This window comes from Leopardus geoffroyi, chromosome B1 (assembly GCF_018350155.1).
Source record: "Leopardus geoffroyi isolate Oge1 chromosome B1, O.geoffroyi_Oge1_pat1.0, whole genome shotgun sequence".
Lineage (NCBI taxonomy): Eukaryota > Metazoa > Chordata > Mammalia > Carnivora > Felidae > Leopardus > Leopardus geoffroyi.
The window spans coordinates 132,542,922-132,566,937 of NC_059327.1; the positions used below are offsets into that span (position 1 = coordinate 132,542,922).

Sequence of the window (24,016 nt, forward strand, 5' to 3'; positions counted from 1 at the left end):
CCAGGCGCCCCCTCATTGGCCCGAGTGTCAAGGCCTTCGAGAGGGCGGGATGTCATTGAGAGCCCTACTGGCCCAAGACGACGTCGCTCAACCAAGCGCTGCTAAAAGTCAGCCAAACCAAATTGTAGTTGCGGAGAGGCTCGTTCCCGTTGGAATCTATGATTGGTTGAGATCAAGGGCCGTGGCCGACGAACCGCCTCTCCGAACGCGGATTGGCCAGAGCTTGCCGTCAGTCAGCGAGAACAGACTTCCCCCTCTCCATCAGGCTCCCTGCAGGAGAAAAATTCTCGAGATTTTCCAGCAGGAGGGCCAGTGGCTGTTCTAGCTGCTTGCTCCAGAAATCAGAAACATCGGGGAAGGCAATCTTATTTTCCTACCAGGAAAGCCCCTTCCCCGCCTTCCGTTAACTAATTAGAAAATTTCCAGGGACATTGCCATCGCGAGGTAAGAGCCTAGAAGAGTGCACTTCATTTATTTCTAACAGTTTATGATATTATTTATGGGCAGGGTCACATCCCACCGCTCCCGGTCCGTGGAATGGAGAGTAAACGAAGGGTTCGTCAGGGAGGGGAGGGGAAATGTAGATTTAAATCCCCCAGTCTGACAAGCAGTGTCTGGGTTCTCTGTGCACCACGTTCTTCCCTTTGGAGGTCATGAGTAGCATGTCCCGGCTGGGCCCACTCGGGCTTCACGGCGGGCAGCAGGCGTTTCCTGCTGAGAAACCCGCGCTCGGCCTTGAACTTGACTGCAAGCTGCAGGCGCCACCCAAGCGAGTGGAGTGGGACAAGGTTGGGAGGAAGGAGAGACCATGGACTGGATGGTGGAAAGGGCGGAGGCTGCGCGTTCGCGTTTCCCTGTAGCCAAGCTCCCAGTCACCCTGCTCGAACCCCGGATTCTAGGATGCTGCAGGGGTCAGCCCCGCATCGTCGCCGCACATGCTGCCGGGGTGAGGGAGACGTGGAGACATCCAGGATCTGTGCGGGGCGAGGGTGATTGGGAGGCGGAGACCGGGCGGCGGAAGGTGCTGGGGTGAGCGCAACCATCTGCAAAGCTGCGCGGGCGGGAGGGTGTGCTTCCTGAGGTGTATCACACTGGCTACTGGCGAGCCCAGGGTGAGCGTTTCAGGAGACCAGAATAGAGCAGGATGTAGACAACTGGTTGCTGTCGATCTGAGGATGTGGGTTTTGCTTTGCCAGGAGAGGCCTTGTGGCTGGTGGTGTCTTTTTTAGCAGCTGCTTTATTGTAGATTAGAGATTTCATAGGAGGCGACAAAGACCAGACTCCGGTGAAAATAGACAGGGAATTTGGAGTCTCTAAAGCTCCACCGGCTTTTCTGAGCTTCAGACTGAAAATGAGCAGCAAGGCCTCTTCAGCCCTTTGCACCCATCCTCCTCCAGTGCGGAGGAGGAATGAGATTGTCGTCGGTTTCAGAAGGAGTGACTAAAGTGACAAATTATAATGACCTTGAAAAAAGAGTAGTAGTGTCGTGGTATTAGAGGAGAAGAACAGATGCACCACTGGGTAATAAAACAGTTATAATTTTTGAGTAGTGAGTACTAATTTTTTTTCTTGCAACCTTAGTCACTTTCTATTGACGATCAACACAGGCACCTCCCTTGACTGGAATCTTAAAGAAGAGGAAAGACGAGAGGAGAGGTGCTGTTGATGTAGTATAGAATATAAAGGAAAATTCTTAAATGAAGTGTAAAGGTACAGGTTTGGAATGTGGTCTGTGAGTTGTATCCACATTAACTAAGACGTTTTAAAAGATATATGGAATTAGAACATTGAATACTTTTCACTACTCCCACGTTCTTTCCTGTATTCACACATCCAAACATGTTCACATCAAACCTAAGGGGAATCCTTTGGGGTTTTTTGTTGTTGTTGTTTCCCTCATGTAGACTATTACAGTTTCTTTTCCTTTCCCCTACAGAGTACTGATAAAGAAGGTATTGGAGTCCACATTTCCTGAAATACTTTCTGGAAGTTTCCATACCATGTGAATGTATTGGGTGGCAGTGGTTGTCTTTAAAAAAGTAGACAAAAGAAATATTGGCTTTGAGAATGCTAAAATTACCTTGTGTTTCATTTGTGGAAGTTACTGATGTAAAGATACCTGAATGCTGCTTTATAATGGACAAATATGAATACTTCCTAAAATATTTTTGCTGGAGGGATAGATCTAAACACCTTTCTGTAAACTGAACCTTAGAAGACCTGAATAATTTTGGCATGTGCTTAAAGCTACAACCATAAATTTCCCTTTTGACCTGCTTTCAGCAGTCAACAGTTGAAACTGTTTAAACTGTTTAAACTCCCAAATGCACCCTCCTGCCAGAGATAGTGAATGCCTCTCTTTTTCCAAAAATAAATTTGGACAGCTCTTAGGTGTTTAAACCATTGAGGGATAATAAAATGGGAATGAGATGAAAATGTACAATTGGCATAGCAATTTTATAGCTGTATATGTGGCTTTTCTTCACCACCTTTTATCTTTAAATCAAGTATGTACTTCAAAAGTTTACTACAAACCAAATGCATTTTTTTTTTTTTTCCTTCCTGATGCATTTCACCTGAGATTTCCTACTTTCAGGGTGTGGGTTTTCAGCAGTGTGCTCATGCAGAATCTCTGTCTACTCTCGTGGTCTCACAGCAAATTTCCAACTTAACCCTCTTTGCTGAGAATCCCTCCTGCTAGTGAGAATTGTTAAACCAAGTGCCAACATTTTTCACTGGGCAAAGAGTTCTATGTCAGGACTTAAAAAAAAAATTTTTTTTAATGTTTATTCAATGAGAGACAGAGTGTGAGCAAGGGAGGGGCAGTGAGAGAAGAAGACATAGAATCTGAAGCAGGCTCCAGGCTCTGAGCTGTCAGCACAGAGCCCAACGTGGGGTTCAAACCCATGAACTGGGAGATCATGACCTGAGCCAAAGTTGGATGCTTAACTGATTGAGCCACCCAGTCGCCCCCGTATGTCAGGACTTTAAAGTATCAGATTAAGCCATTAAAGCATTAAAGAGGAAGATGGAGAAGTCTCGGTCACAAAAGTCAATGTGAAAATGATGAAAACAGAAAACTTTTTGGCATTTCTTTATTGACAATATGTAGACTATATTGGGTTTCTGTGTGTGTGCATACTCACACTCTTAAAAAATTTATGTGATTAAAGTAAATCTGTGGGTCATGCATTTTTGTTTTGATTGGGAAATAAAAAGGAATTATGGCAAAGTTTGGTCTAGAAGGAAGATTATCCATTTTCTTTTTCCTTTTGGTATATGACTATCAATATAGTTCAGGTTGCTGATATGTATAACCTGTTCTGTCACTAGAATTCCAGTCAAGTTCTTTATTTTCTTGCTTAGCATAGTTTTTACATTTTATTTTGGCTAGTAGAATATGATGTGTGGGTAATGTGTTCTTGTGCTCTTTAACTTTTGCTCTGACAATTTTGTCTTTAGATGGCTTTCAAGCAGAATTACTTCTGCCCTTTGACTCTTTTGGATGACTTTTACTTTCAAAGCTTGAATATGAATGTTAAAATGGTTTATAAAAATATAAGCTAGTCCTGACTTCTGACTGAGAGATTGACATAAAGGATTCCTGAAAAACTTTTTTAGTTTGCAGAATGATAAATGCATGCGAATTTATAATTGTTGAGCTGACAAATAATAAAAGTATCTCTTAGGTGTTTGTCAGTTCTCCATTCTTTTTGTTATGAAGAACACTGATGCCTTTTTTTTTTTTTTTTTTTTCAGATTTTGGGTTTGTTTTTTTTTTTCACATCATAAATTATACTCTTTTGTCTGCTAGTCAAGGTGTAGTCATTTCCATGGGCATCTGGGGAACTGGGGGCAGCTAATGGCTGATTACTTTTTGAATTTCTGGAGGAAACTTTTCCTGATGTGCTGGTTTAATTCAAAGTCATTATTTAGCTTGGGAACACAGGTCTTCTTTGAATTGTTTCCCAAGGAATATAGAGATTAAATGATTTAGTTCTATTGCATTGGAAATATGCAATGTCACCTGCTTGCATAAGTGGTGCTGACCTAGTTTTGTAAACCAGCTATATATCTGGTTCACATGTCATCACTGCTAATAGTATTCCTTATAAAATAAATGATTTCTTATGACTATTCTGCTTACTTTCTGAGATGATTGTGCAAAGAATAAATGAGGAAGGAGGCCAGGTTGATGATTGATTTTAGTCCATGCAGGCTTAAAGAAACTGCCCAACTTGCATTTTACTTCACTCTTAAGTGTTTCTAGTTGATATTTGTTTCCTGCTAAAATGCAGCTCTGTTTTATTTTTTGAGTTTTGGAGGAGAGAGAGAGAAGAAAGACAAGAGCAACCTAGAAAAGCTGTAAAAAATTTATTCAGTATTTGTTTCTAAATCTAGAACTCTTGTTTAAAGTAGGTGAACAACTACAAAATAGCCCAAGGCCGAATATGGCACGCATGATTTCAGATTGAAGCCAAAAGAATAGTACTTTGCTTATACAAAAATAGACTCCTTATATTGTGCACCTGGAACTAATATAATGTTGTGTTGTCAGTTATACCTCAGTTTGAAAGAAAAAAGAATAGTACTTCACTAATTTCTGGTGCACTCTTCAAATGTGAATGGTTTCTAATACATTTTTATTAAAATTTTTATTTTAAAAGTTTATTTTTTAAAAGTTTTATTTTTTTCTATATGGTATAAAGCTGCTCTGTGACTTATCTCTATCAGTAATCAGTACTTTGTTCTCTAGCGTAGATTGTAATACAGCCTGAAATTTCTTCACAAGTCATTATCTTTATAAACACTTCATTTTGGTAATATAATGTGTTGTTTCTCTTTGATACTTAATAACCAGAGATACTATGTCTATTCCACCCCTAATATTGTCATAAAAAAGTGAGTTTTGGTCTTTTGTACTAAAAGATATTAACTAAAAGGCCAAGAAGGAATGGTCTCCTAAGTCTTTCATGATACATTAATTCTTTGGGAGGCCATCTTTATTCTAAATTCTGTGGAGGCAGGGCTCATATATTGTTCACTGGGCCCTAGATATCAAGGGCGCTCTTTGGAAACTCATCCTTTCCTTCTACTGTTTTATTTAATGAAAGGAGTAATGGCTGTTCTGATACAGAGCTAGACTGATTTCCAAAAATGTATTTGAAAATGATTGTTTGAAATCTCTAATGCATTTACTTATGGGTTCTCAAATTGGGCTTTGTGAGTGTGTTTTTGTTTGTGCTTTTGCTGAGATATAGTTTTTCAAGTTCACTTTTTATTGTGAAATAATTCAAACATACAACTGAGAATAATATAATACCTGTATACCCTGCACCAGCATTATAAAATCTTTTCAAGTTGGTTTCTAATATGTAAAGGAACAGAACAAAGTACTGTGGAGTTGAATTCTTACTTAGGACCTTATTTGTATGGAAAACTGCCAGAAACACTGCCCTTCCTTCAGGAGTGTAGGAATTCCCCCTGACAACACCCAGGGGAGGCCTTTGGATTCAACTTTGGGACAGAGTCCAGAAATGGGGTGCAGAGTAATAGTTTCAAAGAAACGTAGTCTAGTGTCAGGTGCTGTCTCCTGCTGCAGCAGTCGGCAGGCGGTACTTGGAAGGGCTGGGCTGCTGGGCTTGTAGAGAGGAAACCTGCAGCTGTAGTGTAAATGCATAAATCAGTTGCTTTTAAGTCACAAACGTGGTTCCTTCAGTCCCAGAGATCACACACATCAGAAATGGCTTATCCTGGAGCCTCTGGGAGTGTTTGCATGAACCATTCTACATTAACCATAGTAATAAAGTATGTGAAATTTAGTAAGTTGACAAATCTTCAAAGAAAATGGAATTTAGATCCTAAATTGTGTCTTTGCTAAAACTTGGGCGTTCTGAGTACAGAGCTGTCATAACTATTCTATTAACCAGTTACTTTTCTTATTTCTTTCCCCCTTAAGAGACTTTGTTGTTGTTAACATTTGCCCCTACCTTTTCTTCAGAGCCATGGAGTTAATGAAGGAAGACTATTCACTCACACCCGTGTTCTATATTGTTGCTACTCAAAGTATGGGCCTGCTGGGTCAGCAGTTTACTGTCTTGAAATGCAGAATCTCAGGCTTCGCCCTGGACAGACTAAATCAGAATCTGCATTTTATTTACTTTTTTTTAAGTTTATATATTTGTGTGCGGCTGTGCACAAGTGGGGGAGGGGCAGAGAGAGAGGGAGAAAGAGAGAATCCCGAGCAGGCTCCATGCGGTCAGTACAGAGCCCTATGTGGGACTCAAACACCCAAAAAGGTGAGATCACAGCCGGAGCCAAAGTCAAGAGTTGGACTGGTAACTGACTGAGCCACCCAGGCACCCCCAGAACCTGCATTTGAACAAGTTCCCCAGGTGACTGTAGGTTAAAGTTTGAGAAACAGGTTCTATATGATATATATATATATATACATTGGCACATTTTAATAGAATTTAAACACTGTGAAAGGGGTAGGCAAATCAGTTTGTTTTTGATCTGCTATTCTTAGGAGCAGGCTGTTAGGTGCCATATTCTTTATGGCCTTACATGTTGGTAATATCCAATGATATATCAGTTATATATGAAGTTACTGATGGAGTCTCTGTCTCTCTATTGCATCTCTCTCTCTCTCTCTCTGTGTGTCCTCAGTCGCATCATTTTTCTTGAAGACATTCCATTATTGTTCTACCGACCTTTCCCTCATTCCCGAGTCCTCTGGAGTTGAGTTATGTCAACAGCTGCCTTAATTACTTTGGTCAGAAGTGGCGGGAACCACGTGAGGAGGAGAGTGCTGCTGAGCTCCCGCCTTCTGCAGGACGACCGGCGGGTGACGCCCACGTGCCACAGCTCCACTTCAGTGCCTAAGTGTTCGCGGTTTGACCCAGATGGCAGTGGGCGTCCAGCCACCTGGGACAATTTTGGGATCTGGGATAACCGCATTGATGAGCCGATTCTGCTGCCGCCCAGCATTAAGTATGGCAAGCCGATTCCCAAAATCAGCTTGGAAAACGTAGGCTGCGCCTCGCATATTGGCAGGCGGAAAGAGAACGAAGACCGGTTTGACAGCGCTCAGCTGACCGATGAGGTCCTGTACTTTGCCGTGTACGATGGACACGGAGGACCTGCCGCCGCTGATTTCTGTCACACCCACATGGAGAAATGCATCATGTACGTACAATGACTCAATTCTTCACTTTGCAGTTTGCTTTGTACTTCATGTTTAAACTTTAAGCTTTTGGCTGAAACATTCACTATTAACCTAGTTATTCGAGGGGTTCCATTGTGTTGTTTTAAGAACAAACAGTAGCTTAAGCATGCCACTTATTACTGATGGTTGATGGCTATTACCATTTCGGCAGTGTATGTTTCTTTTTTTAAAGTTTATTTATTTTTGAGAGAGAGAGAGAGGCCCGAAGAGGGGGGGACAGGGGATCGGAGGCAGCCTCCACACTGACAGCAGAGAGCCCAATGGGGGGCTTGAACTCATGGACCGTGAGGTCATGACCTGAGCTGAAGTCGGAAGCTTAACTGACTGAGCCCCCCAGGTGCCCTTAGGCAATGTATGTTTTAACAACTCCTCTGGTGAGGCCATTGACCAGAATCAACAGCCCTTGATTTGTGATCATTTCAAGTGAGTTAGCATAAAGTACATTATCTCATGTGCCATGAGAAGCACTTAACTCCTACCAGTGCATGGCATATAGTACTTCAATAAATGGTAATTATTCTTGCAAATGGTATGAATAGCTTTGAATATTTGTTAAGAATAGCTTTAAATGATTGGCATTAGTATGAGGAAAATGCATTTAACGAGGCTGTTTTGGAGGTCTTTAAATAGTTTATTTATTGCAGTTATTATTAATGTATTTTAGGGGATCACACTACTGCTTGAATTAAAAGGGGGAGAACATGTGACTATTTCTTGCCTTCCTGTGTTTAGTTATTCATGCTGCTCATCAGTTGATTTATTCATATGTTGAACTCCGTGGCTTAATTTAATATGAAAGAACTCTTGACCTCTCAGGGTTGTGGATAGAGAGGATTAGATTAATCTTTTAAGGATTAAGACTTGGATTTACATTTTACCGTTCTTAAAGGCTTATGTCTGTGCTTAGTTATTTCCTAATTTGATTTGTTAATCTGTGGATTTTAAGAGTCCATCTGAAAGGTGAACCATGAAGGTCCCTTATATGGAATAATAGCTAGTCAGCTAGCTAGAGGAAGAAGAGAAACCTATTAAAAAATGATTCTTTGGGACTCTTTTTTTCTCCCCACCAAGGGATTTGCTTCCTAAGGAGAAGAACTTGGAAACTGTGTTGACCTTGGCTTTTCTAGAAATAGATAAAGCCTTTGCAAGGCATGCCCACCTGTCTGCTGATGGTAAGTAAAACAATCACATTCTGTAGGGGCCTGGGGAATGTCTAGTACAGAGGAAACAACTTAAGCCCTTTAGGGGTGGGAATTTTAATGTAAATTTATTTGTAAGGATGCTTATGTTGAAAGTGATTTTATATAAGGGATAAATTTAAATGCTGTTTTGAATCCAAGGTAATGTTAGCACCTCGCTTTTAAATGAAGTATATTGGAGACATTTTCAAAAATTGAAGCTCTAAAATGGTTCTGATATTGAATTTAAATTTTAAAAAGATTTAAGATTTTTAAAATTTTCTCTTTTTATGGATAAAGGGTCCATACTATGAGAGGGTTTACTGTTTTTGTTTTTTTAGATGAATCTGATGAGCAAGTACTGAAATACACTATTGGGTAGTCTTGTTTAGCCAGATAGAAGATAAGAAAAGATTACTAACTGGTCCTAAATAAGAAAAGACAATGGCTAATATGCACTACTTTCTTTAATTAGAAGAAAGATCTGTGTTCTCCCACTTTTTTATTTTAATGCTTATTCATTTTTTGAGAGACAGAGAGAAACAGAACATGAGCAGGGAGGGGCAGAGAGAGAGAGGAGACAGAATCTGAAGCAGGCTTCAGGTTCTGAGCTGTCAGCACAAAGCTGGACACAGGGCTCGAACTCACGAACTGCAAGACTATGACCTGAGCCAAAGTCAGATGCTTAGCTAACTGAGCCACCCAGGTGCCCCTCTCCCACTTCTGAAAAAGCCTGCTCTTGCAGCTTTGTGGCAAATAGTGATATTTTTGTTTTTATTTGTTAAACACAAGGGCATGTCAGCTCAGTTTAAAAGTTTGTGTGCTATCCTTAAATTTGGAAAGTAAAATGTTTCTGATTTTGACTAAATTTATCAAAAGCATTCAGAAAAATGTAGCTAGTGTTTTCTAGTTAGCTGGCCCTAAAATCTTTTGCTCATAAAGATAATCTTGAAAACTTCTGCAGTGATCATGTAAATGTACACATACAGACCTCATAACTGATTTGAAAGTGAATCATGCAATATTAATCAGTGTTTGGTTCATCTTTTTATTTAAAGGAAGTCAAAGCATCATAGAAATAACATTTCACAATTTTCAGTGAGAGAGCATAGGGATGGAAATTCTCCTCAAATTGCAGATAAGGCCAGTTGCAGAGTGAGGGCTGGGATTTTCCTGGCACCCACAGTGGCCTCTCTCATAGGCATGTTTATTGATAAAGCGTACAGAAGATGACTAGGATGGCTCTATTTGCCATCTTACGAGATTTTTCCTGCCCTTTTTTGAGAACCTTACCATCATCGTACTTCTTGGAAAAGCATTAGATTCCACTCTCTTTGTTCAGGGATTTATTTTCTCATTGATAGATTGACTTGGCCCATTTTCTCTTCTTCATGCCTTTGGACTTTTTCCCTTCCAGCTAGCTCCTTACTTTTGAAAAGAGAGGTTGAGAGAAGGTACATTTTAGGTAGAAGATTTAGCTCTTGTCCCTGACGGATAACAACGTGTAAGAGAACAGTAAAACAGTTATAGTTTTATTTTTATAACTCTGAATATTGGTGTGCCTTTGTTTCATCCATTACCAGGTTGGCTGTATCTCATACCACAATGTTTGCTGGCTGTAGTGCAAGTGGGTATCCTGGCTGTTCTGTAAACAGGTAGCCTGCTGGGCAAGGTTTTCAGAGGCAGACAAGTTTATCATGGGAATGTGGCCCATAGTCAAAACATTAACCCTTTATGGGTGCAGTCAGCCCTTCTATAAAGGATCTAATTGATAAAGATGCTTAAAACTGATAGATTCGGTGCAAAAGATGAGAGGAGCCCTCTCATTTATTAAATAATAAGTATAATTAAAGAGCATTTTGAACTTAGGGAAAGAATTTGTTTAACGTGCCTATCTTAAAAGAAACTTTCTAAAGGTGCCTTACTCATAAACAGTTGTGCAAAGAAATTAATCATAAAAATGTAATTAATTTTGAATAAGAAATTTAAACTGTATTTATTTAATTGAGTTCATCCATCCTATGCTTTGAGTTAATGATCTCAGACCTTTCATAAGATATTTTAAAATTTACTTTTGTTTAATGGCCATTTATTTGTTTGCAAGTATAATGGGGCACAACAGAATGATACCTAGTGTGCTGCTAAAAGAAAGGGGTCTACTGTGACATTGTTGTTCTTAAATCTCGTTTTATATGTATTCCTATAGATCACTTGGTGTGTGTGTGTGTGTGTGTGTGTATTTAAATACGTATTTTGAAAACAACTTTGAGATTTATTCGTAGTAAGTTGTCAAGGCTTTCAACCTTGCTAAAAATTGCCTTTTGATATTTGGGGCCTGTTTTATCAAATATGTTAAAACCACTGAAAGACAGAACACTGTAAGTTGTTTAACTTTTCAATTTGTGTATTAAAAGAACATACCTCGTTTCAGATTTCAAAGTTATTCTTTAACTTTAAAACACTTTAGTTTTGGTTTTTAGTAAGAACTGAAGCGGTACCAGTATTATAAGAGTGGGTAATATTCCTTTTAGCAAAGTTATATTAGGACCCAGGGCTAGTTCAATAAAATGGTGAAGTAAGTGCAGTTTGCCCCCTCCAGTTGCTTTTACCATTTCTATCAGCATCAGTCCCATTTCCTGTCCTTGAACCTTCCAGTGAGCAGCTTAAAGGTAGGGACCATGGCTTACTCATTTTGAATCTCCAGTGCTCAACAAACACCCTGTACAGAATCTGGAAGGCACTCAATGATTATTTGGACTGAACTGATCTTCATGCCTGCTCTTTCTCACCAAAGTTATGTTTTAAAGTATTTTTTAATGTTTATTCTTTTTTTTTTTTTTTTTTTTTGACAAAGACAGAGTGTGAGGGGAAGGGGCAGAGAGAGAAGGAGATACAGAATCACAAGCAGGCTCCAGTCTCTGACCTGTCAGCACAGAGCCCAATGCAGGTCTTGAAGTCACCAACCATGAGATCGTGACCTGAGCCCAAGTCAGATGCTTAAGCAACTGAGCCATTCAGGCACCCCACTCACCAAAATTATTATAATTTATTCTTTGATTATCCTGGAGCCGATTTAACCAAATTATTAATATAATATATATGTTTTAATGAATTATCACTCCTGGGTGGATTTGAATTTTAAGTAGGGGGAGCCTGAAAAGAGACAGGTTAAAACCTAGGAATGAATCACTAATGGTGGAATTTGGGGGTATAAATGGGAGAAGTACCCCTCAATTGTACTATATTAGCGTTCTTGAGGGGAAGTAAAAGAAATAAAGTGAACGTAAAACATTTTCCTCTTTTCAAGACTTTGGTCCAAAGCTGTCACATCTGCGTAAAGTGCTTCCAGTTATCCCATTAGCATTTAAAATAGTTACTATTTCGGGGAGCCTGGGTGGCTCAGTCGGTTTGGTGGCTGACTACAGCTCAGGTCATGATCTCGCAGTCTGAGTTCGAGCCCCGCATCGGGCTCTGTGCTGACAGCTCAGAACCTGGAGCCTGCTTCTGATTCTGTGTCTCCCTCTCTCTCTGCCCCTTCCCTGCTTGGTCTCTGTCTCTATCTCAAAAATAATAAACATTAAAAAAAATTAAAAAAAAAAAGTTACTATTTCAGTTTAAAGTGGGGTGGTTTGAGGAGAATAAAATCAGAGTGCCACCTATGAAGAAACTGCAAGAATCTTGACCTTACAAAATTGCTGGCTCTTTTTATTGATTTGTTGTTGACACATTTTGAAATCACCCTTATTTATGAAGCTAATTTCATCATCGTCTTTAAATGTTTTGTAATTCATGCCAGTTATATATATTATTACAATTAATGAAACCAGGCAGTAAATTCAAATGATATCCCATTACTCTACTGTTTATGAACAAACTATCACTTAAAACAAATGGGATGGTATAAAACTAAGATTATATATTGTATGTCCTATAAACTCTTCCAAGGGTTTCTAGATTGCATAAGGTTTGAAAGCCGCAAAGCTCCCCAAGAGACAAATGAATCAGAAAGAGAAGTCTTGCTCTGATTTCAGAGTGTGAGATGTGATAGCATCATGAGTTCCACTGGAAACTTCCATGCTCTTCACATTATCTGATCTCTACAAAATAACCAGTGTTAGAAAGGCGGTTTTTTGACTACCCTTCTCACACTGAGGGCAGCCAAAAGGAAAAACAATAGGGACAATGTGGAAGAAATACTTACTGTGCTGTTACTGCTTCAGCTCATTACTTTGATTTTGGTGTTCGTGAGTCATACATGTCCAGAACACCCATGTTTAATAAATATTGAAAGCGTATTGGTTTATACAGATAATTGTTTACACAGTAAACAGTAATTGCCAGGGGGGTTATACTTTGAAAAGTACAGCTTTTACTCTTATGTTGCCATTCAAAATCTTGATCATTTTTCTTTTGATATGTCGACCTGCAACACCGGGGAAAAGAGAGAGCTGCAGAAATACCCATTTTATGAATTACATGAACTTATAAACATGCATTAGCACTCAAGAGCCTCACTAGCCTATATTTAAACAATGAATTTTAATTAATCATTCTATTCCAAAACAATGCATCAAGCCTCATTAACAAATATGGTACTTCTTGTATCTTGGTATAGGAGGTGCTTTGATTCCTTCCTGATACAAATTTAAATCCCAGTAATTTGGTGGTATACTGTAGTTCACATCCTCTCTAAATTGTCAGAATCAAATTATTCACTGCTATTCCCATGAATTTTCCTGTTAGTTATTGGGACCGTTCTGATATTAGCACAAAACAAATTGACAGGTTTTTTTTTTTTTTTTTTTTCAACTCAGTAAAGGTACTGATTTACTTTTCAGGACTGTTGAAGTGTGTGTGTGCATGCGTGTGTGTGTGTGTGAGAGAGAGAGAGAGAGAGAGAATGAGTATATAGATGTGTGACTGTGTTATACAACATATGTGTTTTGCATACATGTGTTTGTATATAGTTTTTCCTGCCTTGGGAAGCTGTAAAACTGAGAAGTTTTACTCTGATGAAAAAATAGACTCAACTACAAAATACCATCAATTTAGGTAAACTGAGTCTTAGAATCGCTGATTTGGCATCTCCTGGAATATTATATAATTTGCTAGTGAAATTTCTACCAAAATAAAAACCCTTGCCCTTATTTTGCAGCTCTTTCTCTGTCCTCCCCTGTGTTGCAGGTTTGTAATGTTTGAGCACAATTCCTGGGTGAATTTCCTATTTGCCTCTGTGCGTGTTATTTGTGGCAGAGAACTGTGCCCGGTCAGCAGCTCTAGACCTGGAGCCCGTGGACACTATATGCTGGGCTTCAGTGGAAAGAGAGATCTGCTTAATTTTGTCCCAGGTGAAGGAGTCCAGCGGTTCCTAGCCTGGACTACTGGAAGGTTCCCACATCCTCTCTGTCCCATTAGTTGAGATGACTTGCAGTAGGAAATGTCCAGTGAGTGTTAAGACCTTATTGACAGATGTCTTAGTTTCATAGTTCTGTTGTTAGGGCAAAAGTGAGACTTTTTACTTCCATGTTAAATGTTAAATGAAATAAATGCTTATTTAATATTTACTTCTTAGATGCTTAGCAAGCCAGAATCAACAGTCAGTTTTGAAAACTTTCCCATAAATCTGGGATTTTGGAACTGTAAAGATGGGATGGTAAAAACTCAAGCTCTTTTATTTGTGTGTGTGTGTGAGAGAGAGAGAGAGAGAGAGAGAGCAGTGGAGGGACGGAAAGAGAGGGGGACAGAGGATCTGAAGGTGGCTCCGTGTGGACAGCAGACAGCCCGATGTAGGGCTCGAACTCACAAGCTGTGAGATCGTGACCTGAGCATGCTCAATCAACTGAGCCACCCAGGTGCCCTTAAAATCAAGCTCTTTTAAATTCCAAGGGGGCAGAGCCATGAATTACAATAGAATCCTAAACAGCTAAACTTGGAAGTTTTTATTTATGAAATTTTAACTCTTTTGATGTAACTAATTAAAAACCACTTTTTAAAACAGCTGCTGCTGACCATTTAGACAAAGGAGAGGAATACTAAGTTCCCTGGACAGGTAGCATCTAAGTAAATGTCTGTGTTCTCTTCCTGGCTCTTCCCATCATTGGAAAAAAATCACAGTAGTGAAACTGTGAAGATTCCATCACATAATGTTTTCAGAAACTCAAAAGTTAACTTTTATAATGTAAACATCACTGATACTTATGCTAAGACATTTACGTTATACAGTGACAAATATGTAATATGTTTTAACATTGCAGAGATATTACCTTGCACAACAGTTCCAAAATCAAAAGATAAATGGGAAGATAGTGCAACTATAAATGCTATTTCTCGAGAAAGTAGATTGAGCATGGATATAAAAGATTAAGTAGGGTTTATTAATGTTTTTTTCCATTTTACTTCTCTGATTAAAGCAGGCATTTTAATATACCAATTGGAATAAATATATATGTATATAAGTATATATATCCTTCCAAAATGCATTACTGATGAAATTTTTTAAATTGTCTTTTTGAAAAAAAAATTGGTAAGATTGAGCCTTATTCAGTCAAATCAGTAGCACTTCATTTTTCCTAAACCTACTTTTGTAGAAGACATCTTTGGATGATCACCTGAATATTTTATGTAGATGCTTTAAAGAATTAACCATGTTATTGAAGATAATACCTGCTTTAAATAAGTTGTCTTTTTCAGTTTCTTCCAGTTTGCTTTACTTTTTAGCCCTTAATTTCACTTTTCCCTTATTCTCACTTTTGGCAAGGCTCAATGCACCTTCAAAATTTGCAATAAATGATAAAGGAAGTAGGGCAGACACTGTTCGAATAAATCAAAGAAAGATGCAAAAATGCAGTTTGGACTGGATGAAGGAAACAATGACGACCTCAGGCCCAGTAACATTTAATTTTGATTTTGGTCAGGGAAAATTAAATGTGAACTCCAAGGAAGCATATGGGAAGCTAGAATGAACTTCATTCTCCACCCTCCCATACTTTCCTAATATAATGATGGCTGTAACTTTGTTTCATGTGTGGGAAGGACAAAGATAAGTAGAAAAGAATGTGAACCTTTAACTGTTTTAGGATTTTTTGGTGAACATTTATAATATTAGAACCATTGTAAAAGGAAAGAATATAAAATACAGCACTTTAAGAGCAGATGGTATGCCCTTGGCATTCTTGCTTAGCTTATTAACCGGTAATACTTTCACGGGATAGGAGTAAGAAATGGAAGAGAAAATCTTCTGAGTGCATAGATTATAGAAAAGTCAGCTTGCCTGAATGGGCTCATACCTAAAAGTCATCCTGCTGTATTAACCAGTCTCATTAAAATACTTTTAATCCTGACAGCTGACGTAGACACAGGCTGTCATAATTATTATATGTTCAAGTCAGTTTTACTTTATATAGAGGCCATTTGGAGACAGTGATGCACTTTTTACCAAATTAGGTTAGCATCTTTTTCTGTTTGCATGGAGCCTTGTTACTGAATTAAATACTTCTTTCTCTGCATGCTCTTACTTACATAGTTCATTTGCATTTTATTTGCATACCTCTAGTTAAGTTAGAATGATACATTTCAGTGTTAGTTTAACATGCCTGTGTTTTATTTTGTAATAAAAATTCCATATCCAATCATTTGACTGTCACTGACTTATCCTCTTTTTAATACTGTTTGCAGCAACCCTTCTGACCTCTGGGACTACTGCAACGGTAGCCCTGTTGAGAGATGGTATTGAGCTGGTTGTAGCCAGTGTTGGGGACAGCAGGGCTATTTTGTGTAGAAAAGGAAAATCCATGAAGCTGACCATTGACCATACTCCAGAAAGAAAAGATGAAAAAGAAAGGTACCATCTCCACTGATCATTCTGTGAAGATCATGTTTATATAGTTCAAGATAGAAATGTAACCTCGAATTTTAAACTGATTTCATCTTAAGTTTAACCATGCTTTCGTTCCTGGGGTATCATGTCATAGCCTTTTTTTTTCTTGGACCAGGATCAAGAAATGTGGTGGCTTTGTGGCTTGGAATAGTTTGGGACAGCCTCATGTGAATGGCAGACTTGCAATGACAAGGAGTCTTGGAGATTTGGATCTTAAAACCAGCGGTGTGATAGCAGAACCAGAAACAAAGAGGGTCAAGGTAACGAAGAACCTGCAAACATTTGATACGTATGCAAAGAATGGATGCAGGATTGTTCCCAGCTACAGGCTTTCTTAGAAAGAAAGAAAGCCATAGTCATGTAGCTGTTAATTGCAGCCACATAACTTTTTTTTTTTTTAACTTATTCATTTATTTTGAGAGAGAGAGAGAGAGAGAGAGCAAGTGTGTGTGGGGAGGAGGGGCAGAGAGAGAGGGAGAGAGAGAATCCCAAGCAGGCTCAATGCTGTCAGCTCAGAACCCCAGCTAGGGCTCCATCTCACAAACCATGAGATCGTGACCTGAGCTGGAATCAAGAGTCAGACACTTAATCAACTGAGCCACCAGGTGCCCCCTGACCAACATGACTTTTGTTTTATTTTAATTTATTTTAATTAATTTATTTATTTTTAATTGTTTTAATGTTTGTTTGTTTGTTTATTTATTTATTTATTTATTTAATTTATTTTTAACATTTATTTATTTTTGAGACAGAGAGAGGGCATGAACAGGGGAGGGTCAGAGAAAGAGGGAGACACAGAATCTGAAACAGGCTCCAGGCTCTGAGCTGTCAGCATAGAGCCCGATGCGGGGCTCGAACCCACGGACCATGAGATCATGACCTGAACCGAAGTCGGACGCTTAACTGACTGAGCCACCCAGGCGCCCCAATGTTTATTTATTTTTGAGAGAGAGAGAGAGAGAGAGAGAGACAGAGCATGAGCAGGGGAGGGGCAGAGAGACAGAGACACAGAATCTGAAGCAGGATTGTCATGCTGTCAGCACAGAACCCAATGTGGGGCCTGATCTCACGAACCTCCAGATCATGACCTGAGCCGAAGTCGGAGGCTTAATCAACTGAGCCACCAGGCACCCCCCCCCCCCCAACATGGCTTTTAAAAGGAGCAGTTTATGGAAGGATAGATGAACTTTTCAAATAAAATAAGATACTGGCCTACTGTACGATGAAGTGAGGTTTGGTTTTGCTTCACTCTGCACTGGAATTCACCTGGTAGAATGGCTCTACTGCCCTTCCTCCCCTACACGTGATCATCCAGTCACCACCACTTGGAACGTGACCCTCACTTCCCTTTTCCACCAAACGAAATAATCGCCCCACCTCTGTTTCTCTGACATCTTTTGTATGCTACTAATCAGTGCCTCCATTACACTACACTTCCCCTAACACACACCCAGTTGTGAGCCGACACTTCCCTCTCTGCATGTGCTAGTACCTAGCACAGTATAGTGTAGGCTCCCAATAATGGCAGCGAATGATTGTTAATTGAATGATTCCTTGTCTTCTAGTTAGTTCACTTGTATTCATTTTGTCAAACAGATATTTACATAGGGTTTACTCTGTACCGGGCTCTGTTCAGGATAGCTACCACCACCCCATTTTACAGAGAAAACAACTCTAGAGCATAGGTGAATTTACCTGTGTTTGCCCGGCCAAAAAGTAGAGGCAGATTTCGAATCCAGGGAGCCTGGCTCCAGAGATAGTGCTCCCAACCATTACAATGTGCTGTCTCTCATCGTTTGGCTATCTAGCTTCTTCCTTTGTGGTGATACTAAGTAAACGTTAGGTTTTTCCCTGGTGGTTGATGCTAAATGTTGCTAATTTTGTCCAAATTATAGGCCTTCCATTTTCACTGTGAAGCTTTTTTTAAAAAATGTTTATTTTTTGGACAGAGAAAGAGCGCGTGAGCAAGGGAGGGACAGAGAGAGAGGGAGACAGAGAGTCCCAAGCAGACTCTGCGCTGTTGGCACAGAGCGTGATGCGGGGCTTGAACGGCCCCCCAGACGTGAGATCATGACCTGCACCCAAACCAAGAGTCGGATGCTTAACCAGCTGAGCCATCCAGGCGCCCCTTCAATGTGAAGCTTTTAAACACAGATGACCACTCAGCAAACAAAAAAAATTTTGTGGATTTTGAAGGTTATTCAAAGACTGAGTCTATGCATTTGGTTCTGATTGCAGCTCCATCACGCTGATGACAGCTTCCTGGTCCTCACTACAGATGGAATTAACTTCATGGTGAACAGTCAAGAGATTTGTGACTTTGTCAATCAGTGCCATGATCCCAACGAAGCAGCCCATGCAGTGATTGAACAGGTGACACAGCAAAGCTTCTGCTAGAAAGTCCCAATTGTGGGTGGTGGGGGAGAGGAGGAGAGAACAACCCAGATGCTGGTCTTGGTGCAGCCTGGAGGGGCTGCCACAGGCTTGAGATTTCTTTGAAATTTCGTGTTTTAGCCTGAGTATTACAATGAATGTTACACTTGACTCCATAATATTTCCAATTTAAATTTTTTTTACAATTCTCCCAAATAGTTAAGTAAAACTAGTATGCCAAGGAATGTGCTATGTTTATTTTTTGGATTTGTACACATCTGGAAAAGATAGTAATAGCAGCAGTAAATTATAATAATAGTTAATAGTAATATCAGTATGTGTCAGACACTCTTCTGTTCATACATATTTAATTCATGCAATCTTCACAGTAACCTTCTGAGACTAGAGCTAGTATTATCCCTTATCACAGATGAGGAAAACTGAGGCACAGAAGCTGAGAAGTTAAGTAACTTATTCAAGATCACAAAACCATCAAGTTGTTGAACTGGGCTTCAAACCCAGCCAGTTAAGCTTCTGAATTCAACCACTGGACCAATCTAAACTGTTCCAAATAAATAACCAGTATAAGAACACTATAGCATAGGCAACTTCTGGTTTTTAAAAATGGGTGTGTGGAAAAAAAAAAACAACAGAAATTTAAAAAGGTATATGGATAGGTTATGTGTTAGTGTGTCAGAGCTAAAACTGGGAATATCCAGTAATACCCAATGAAGAAAATGCAAAATTTCCATGTGCTGTTTAATATTCTGTTTGGATCAATAGCTCTTTTAAGTTATAGCCATCGCTTAATCATTAGAGATATGCTTTAATTTAACAGCTATTTTTTACATTTCCCAATTCTTACATTTGCAACCAGGCATATTTAGCCCAAACTTTTATGTGCTAATATTCGTAATTAAGACATGAAACCTTACTTAAAAATACCTTACTTTTATTTGCATGAAAATAGATGGGTGAGCATGAATTATTCTCTTGGTTACTATGTGTGTTCATGAGATTAAAGAAATGGGCCCAATTCCATGGATGATCACTTCTCTCCTAATTTCATCTACCTGTTTTGAGATACATGTGTTCTCATTCACATAGGTAGTGATATTTTAATGACTCCGTGGTATTCCACTATATTTGTGTGCCATAATTCATTTACTAGTTCCCCTAATCAGCAAATTTAGTTTATGTTCACTTTTCCATCTTATGGGGGGGGGGAGCACCGTATAAACCTTATTGTATCTCTGCATATCTGCTTCCTTCATGTATTATTTTCTCAGGTGAAGTTCTTAAAATTGCTAGGCAAAAAGAATACAATGTATTCTAAAGCTTTTTTTTAAAGTTTATTTATTTATTTTGAGAGGGAGAGGGGCAGAGAAAGATGGAGACGGGGAGAGAAAGAACCCCAAGCAGACTCCACAGCAGTGCAGAGCCTGACTTGGGGCTCGAATCCACAAACCATGAGATCATGACCTGAGTCGAAATCAAGAATCGAATGCTTAACCGACCGAGCCACCCCGGCGCTCCATCTAAAACTTTTACTAAGTTTGCCAAATTGCCCTCCAGAAATGATATTCCAATTTATACTTTTCTCTAGCATGTTTATAAAGTTTGTTTCTCCAAATTCTTGTCATAGTTTTTTGCCAATTTGATAGGTAAAAAAAAAAACAAATTTTAATGTTTTTGGTTTGCATCTTTTTTCTTTGTTAGTGAAACTAACCATTTGCACAGGTTTGTTAGCCATTGTATTTCTTGTCTGTGGATAGCTGTTTTCCATTCTTTTATAGACATGTTTGTCTTTGTCATCATTATTCTAAAAACCTCCTATATGTTAAGTATATATATTTTTGTCTTTCAATTTGTTTGTAAAACTTTTTTATATTTTGATGCTTTTTATATCAGATATTTTTAATCAACCCTTTCCTTCACAGTTTTGGCCTCAGGCTGTGAATTCTTTTAAAATACATTTGCTGTTGAATATAATCCCAAGCACTTCTTACAATGCTGACTATGTCATTTCCTGTTTGAATTAGTCCCTAAAATTGATTTATAATTCTCCTACTGTAGGAAAATTTAGTTTATGCCACTTTTCCATTTTGTAGGGAGCATAATAAACTTTATTGTCATTATATCTTATACACATCCATTTCCTTAGGGTATTAATTTTTAGGCTAAATTCCTAGAAGCAGAATTGCCAGGTAAAAGCTAACACTGAATTCTTACCTTGTATTAGTCTTTGTGCTAAATGTTTTATATTTTTCTTCAAGAGCTGTATATCTTGTACCTTAGTCCTTTTGGTATTTCTGTTGCTAAAATTGCTACGGTGGGATATAGTTAATATGGTTGTTTGGGGGGGGGATCATCTGTTATTCTATGTGCAATCTAATAAACTGTGTGGACCTTGATACATGTTGAATGAATCATAAACCATTGTGAAGTATCTGGGTTAGTAACCACATTTTTAAAAAATTTAACAGAGAGAGAGAAACAGCAGGGGAGGGGTAGAGAGATCCGAAGCAGGCTTTGCACTGACAGCATGGAGCCTGATGCAGGGCTTGAACTCACGAACTGTGAGAGCATGACCTGAGCCAAAGTCAGATGCGTAACCAACTGAGCCACCAGGCGCCCCAGTAACTATATTTTGAATGAGTTTATAGCCTTCTAGAGGAACAATTATTTCTCTTTGTACAGACTCTGATTTCCTGTGTTTTTCTCTTCCTTCCTGCCAAACCTTGCAGGCAATACAGTTTGGTACTGAAGATAACAGTACTGCAGTAGTAGTGCCTTTTGGTGCCTGGGGGAAATACAAGAGCTCTAAAATCAACTTCTCATTCAGCAGAAGCTTTGCCTCCAGTGGACGATGGGCGTGACTGCTTGCTGGGACTTTGAATTTCTGTGAAACAGTTTTTCACTGAATATGTCAAGAAACTTACTAGATCAAACAAGTCAGCTGTGCCTGGATGCCTCTGTGACTCACTAGATCAGTACACAAGTCAGTGTAAACTAAGTAACCATTTACGTAGTAGTTTTTCATTAATAACTCATATTTATGTTCAACTGTACGTACTCAGTATAAATATATGTGTAATTCAACTGTGGTGAATCTTTAAGTTGAGTGAGCAAATGAAAAGTGGTTCTGACGCACTTGCTGAATGTTAAATTTCTCATTTTTAAAACTCTTAGGCAGCTACGAGTTTCGTCTGATCATTTCTGTTCTTTCTTCATTTGAACAGATTCTTGCCTTCAAGTTCTTCAAAACTAGTAGATATTTTGACGGCTCTGCAATGTGTTAGCTGCAAGTGTTTATTTTCAATAGTTCTACCAAGGAGTAAGTGTGAAAACAGAGTTCTGTGTGACTATATTTTGTATTCTGGACCACTTACTGGTAAATTTCACAATGCAAAAGACATTAATTCAGATAATATGGCGCTGCTAAATTGTATGCATATTTACAACAGTGCAGTTATGAATGTCAGCTGTGTCACTTGGTCTTCCCCCTTCCCCCCCAACCCCCTTCATTGCCTCTTTTTCTGTAGCTAAGAATGTTATATAGATACATAGGCTACTTCTTTATATCAGAAGAGTATGCACAGGCCGAATCTTTCGGTCAAAGCCATACAAACTTAAATACTGATGGTATCCAGTATTTTGTATGAAGTTTCCATTTGTTATCTTTAACTCTGTGTTTTGTGTTTTATATGTAGTATGTTTATATCACCTTTTGTATAGAATAAGCAAGTTGGATAATTTGTCAGTAAAAATAATACCACATTGTCTGATAATATGAGAGAGATAGCGTGAGGTTTATGTCTCCTTTTTGCTTCTTTCTAAGATTCAAAGCAAAGAATAAATCTAAAACGTTAAAGCATTCTATATTTCAGCTTGCTAATGTAATTTAGGAATGTAAAACTCTATATCTGCATGTAAGTTTGCTGTTAAAATGTGAATCTCTACATGCGTGTTTGAAATTATATCTGCAGTTTATTTTGCAGACAATGTAAGTTTGTTATATGTGTGGGGGTATGTACATATGTAAATTTTGGAGTAATAGAGAATTAAAGGGAACAATCCTGCATAGCTCCTTCACCAATGAGATTTAAATTATTAATATGTTTATCGCAAGGGCTCTTGACAGACGGAGGACAGCTTTATAGTGGAGAACAAATGGTTATTGGCAGGTGAAGAAATAGATTGAAAATGGCAGAGATGGGGCGCCTGGGTGGCGCAGTCGGTTAAGCGTCCGACTTCAGCCAGGTCACGATCTCGCGGTCCGTGAGTTCGAGCCCCGCGTCGGGCTCTGGGCTGATGGCTCGGAGCCTGGAGCTTGTTTCCGATTCTGTGTCTCCCTCTCTCTCTGCCCCTCCCCCGTTCATGCTCTGTCTCTCTCTGTCCCAAAAATAAATAAACGTTGAAAAAAAAAATTAAAAAAAAAAAAAGAAAGAAAATGGCAGAGATATTTTATGGCAGGTAAATTATGCAGAAAACACAGAAGCAGACTAGCATGTTGAAGCTACATTGCTCTAGGTAATGTGCAAATAAAATAATAGGATGTGAGAAAAATGCTGAGTGTTAAGAATGGCGTGGAGTTTTGTTGTAGAAACCAACAACAAAAAAAGAAACCAAGAAGGTCAAGTTGATATAGTCTATTCCTTCCACTTTGGATTTTCATGGTTGAGTTTTTTTTCTGTCTTTATGTTTTATTTAAAGGTTTGTTAGAAGGAAGAGGGCCCAATATAAATATTCACATCTTCTCACCTTTTTGGGAATGGAAGAAAATAAATCTTGAGTTTTCCTGCATATATTAATCAGGAATTTTCTTTTGGTAAAAAAGGTGACAAAGAAATATTTGAATTTTTTTTTTATTTTCAAGGAATCTTAGTGAAAAGTAAAGAACATTACAGGAAAGAAAACAGTCTTCTGTTCATTGTCTGGGAAGTGAGAAACCAAAAGTAGGCTAAGAAAGCTGGAAAACTTTCTTGTTCTTGCTGAGTTAGGTCCCGGAACCTAAATGTAGAAGCGTCATTTAGGAGTATGGAGAACTTATGAAGTAACAAGCAGACGAAAACTCTAAAGCACAAAATGACATTCTGAAAATGTAGGTTTCATTTCTGATTTGAATTCTTCACATTACTATTCCTCTCTTTTACTTTAAAAACTGAGAGTGGGAGTGATGTCATCAAGCTCAGAAGTCACTGATTCACCGAGGTGGATTGCCAGGTTTACAAAGACAAATTTGTAGGGCTGTGTCAGCCTTGGTCTGGGGTGGGCTTGGCTCTGCTTTACCCAAAAAGCAGAAATCAGTCAACTTTTCTTAAGCATAAAAACATATTGGTGTTTGTTTTTCAAGCCACA

At 38.9% G+C, this 24,016-nt stretch overlaps 1 protein-coding gene across 1 annotated transcript; it reads left to right on the forward strand.

Moving 5' to 3' along the window:
- The first annotated feature begins 243 nt into the window (after nucleotides 1-243).
- PPM1K (protein phosphatase, Mg2+/Mn2+ dependent 1K) lies at nucleotides 244-22,741 on the forward strand. The gene is made up of 7 exons (XM_045473301.1): nucleotides 244-444; nucleotides 6,670-7,188; nucleotides 8,300-8,400; nucleotides 16,081-16,246; nucleotides 16,398-16,542; nucleotides 18,521-18,655; nucleotides 21,403-22,741. Exons 2-7 carry the CDS (start codon nucleotides 6,749-6,751, stop codon nucleotides 21,532-21,534), a joined length of 1,119 nt encoding a protein of 372 aa, XP_045329257.1. The 5' UTR covers nucleotides 244-444; nucleotides 6,670-6,748; the 3' UTR covers nucleotides 21,535-22,741.
- The last annotated feature ends 1,275 nt before the right edge of the window (nucleotides 22,742-24,016 follow it).

What these genes read in the sequence shown, in the direction of transcription:
- PPM1K (XM_045473301.1), top strand. Translation starts at nt 6,749, where the DNA reads ATGTCAACAGCTGCCTTAATTACTTTGGTCAGAAGTGGCGGGAACCAC. An exon ending in CACATGGAGAAATGCATCAT is followed by an intron (nt 7,189 to 8,299) that starts GTACGTACAATG and finishes CTCCCCACCAAG; the next exon opens with GGATTTGCTTCCTAAGGAGA. An exon ending in CAGAAACAAAGAGGGTCAAG is followed by an intron (nt 16,543 to 18,520) that starts GTAACGAAGAAC and finishes TTCTGATTGCAG; the next exon opens with CTCCATCACGCTGATGACAG.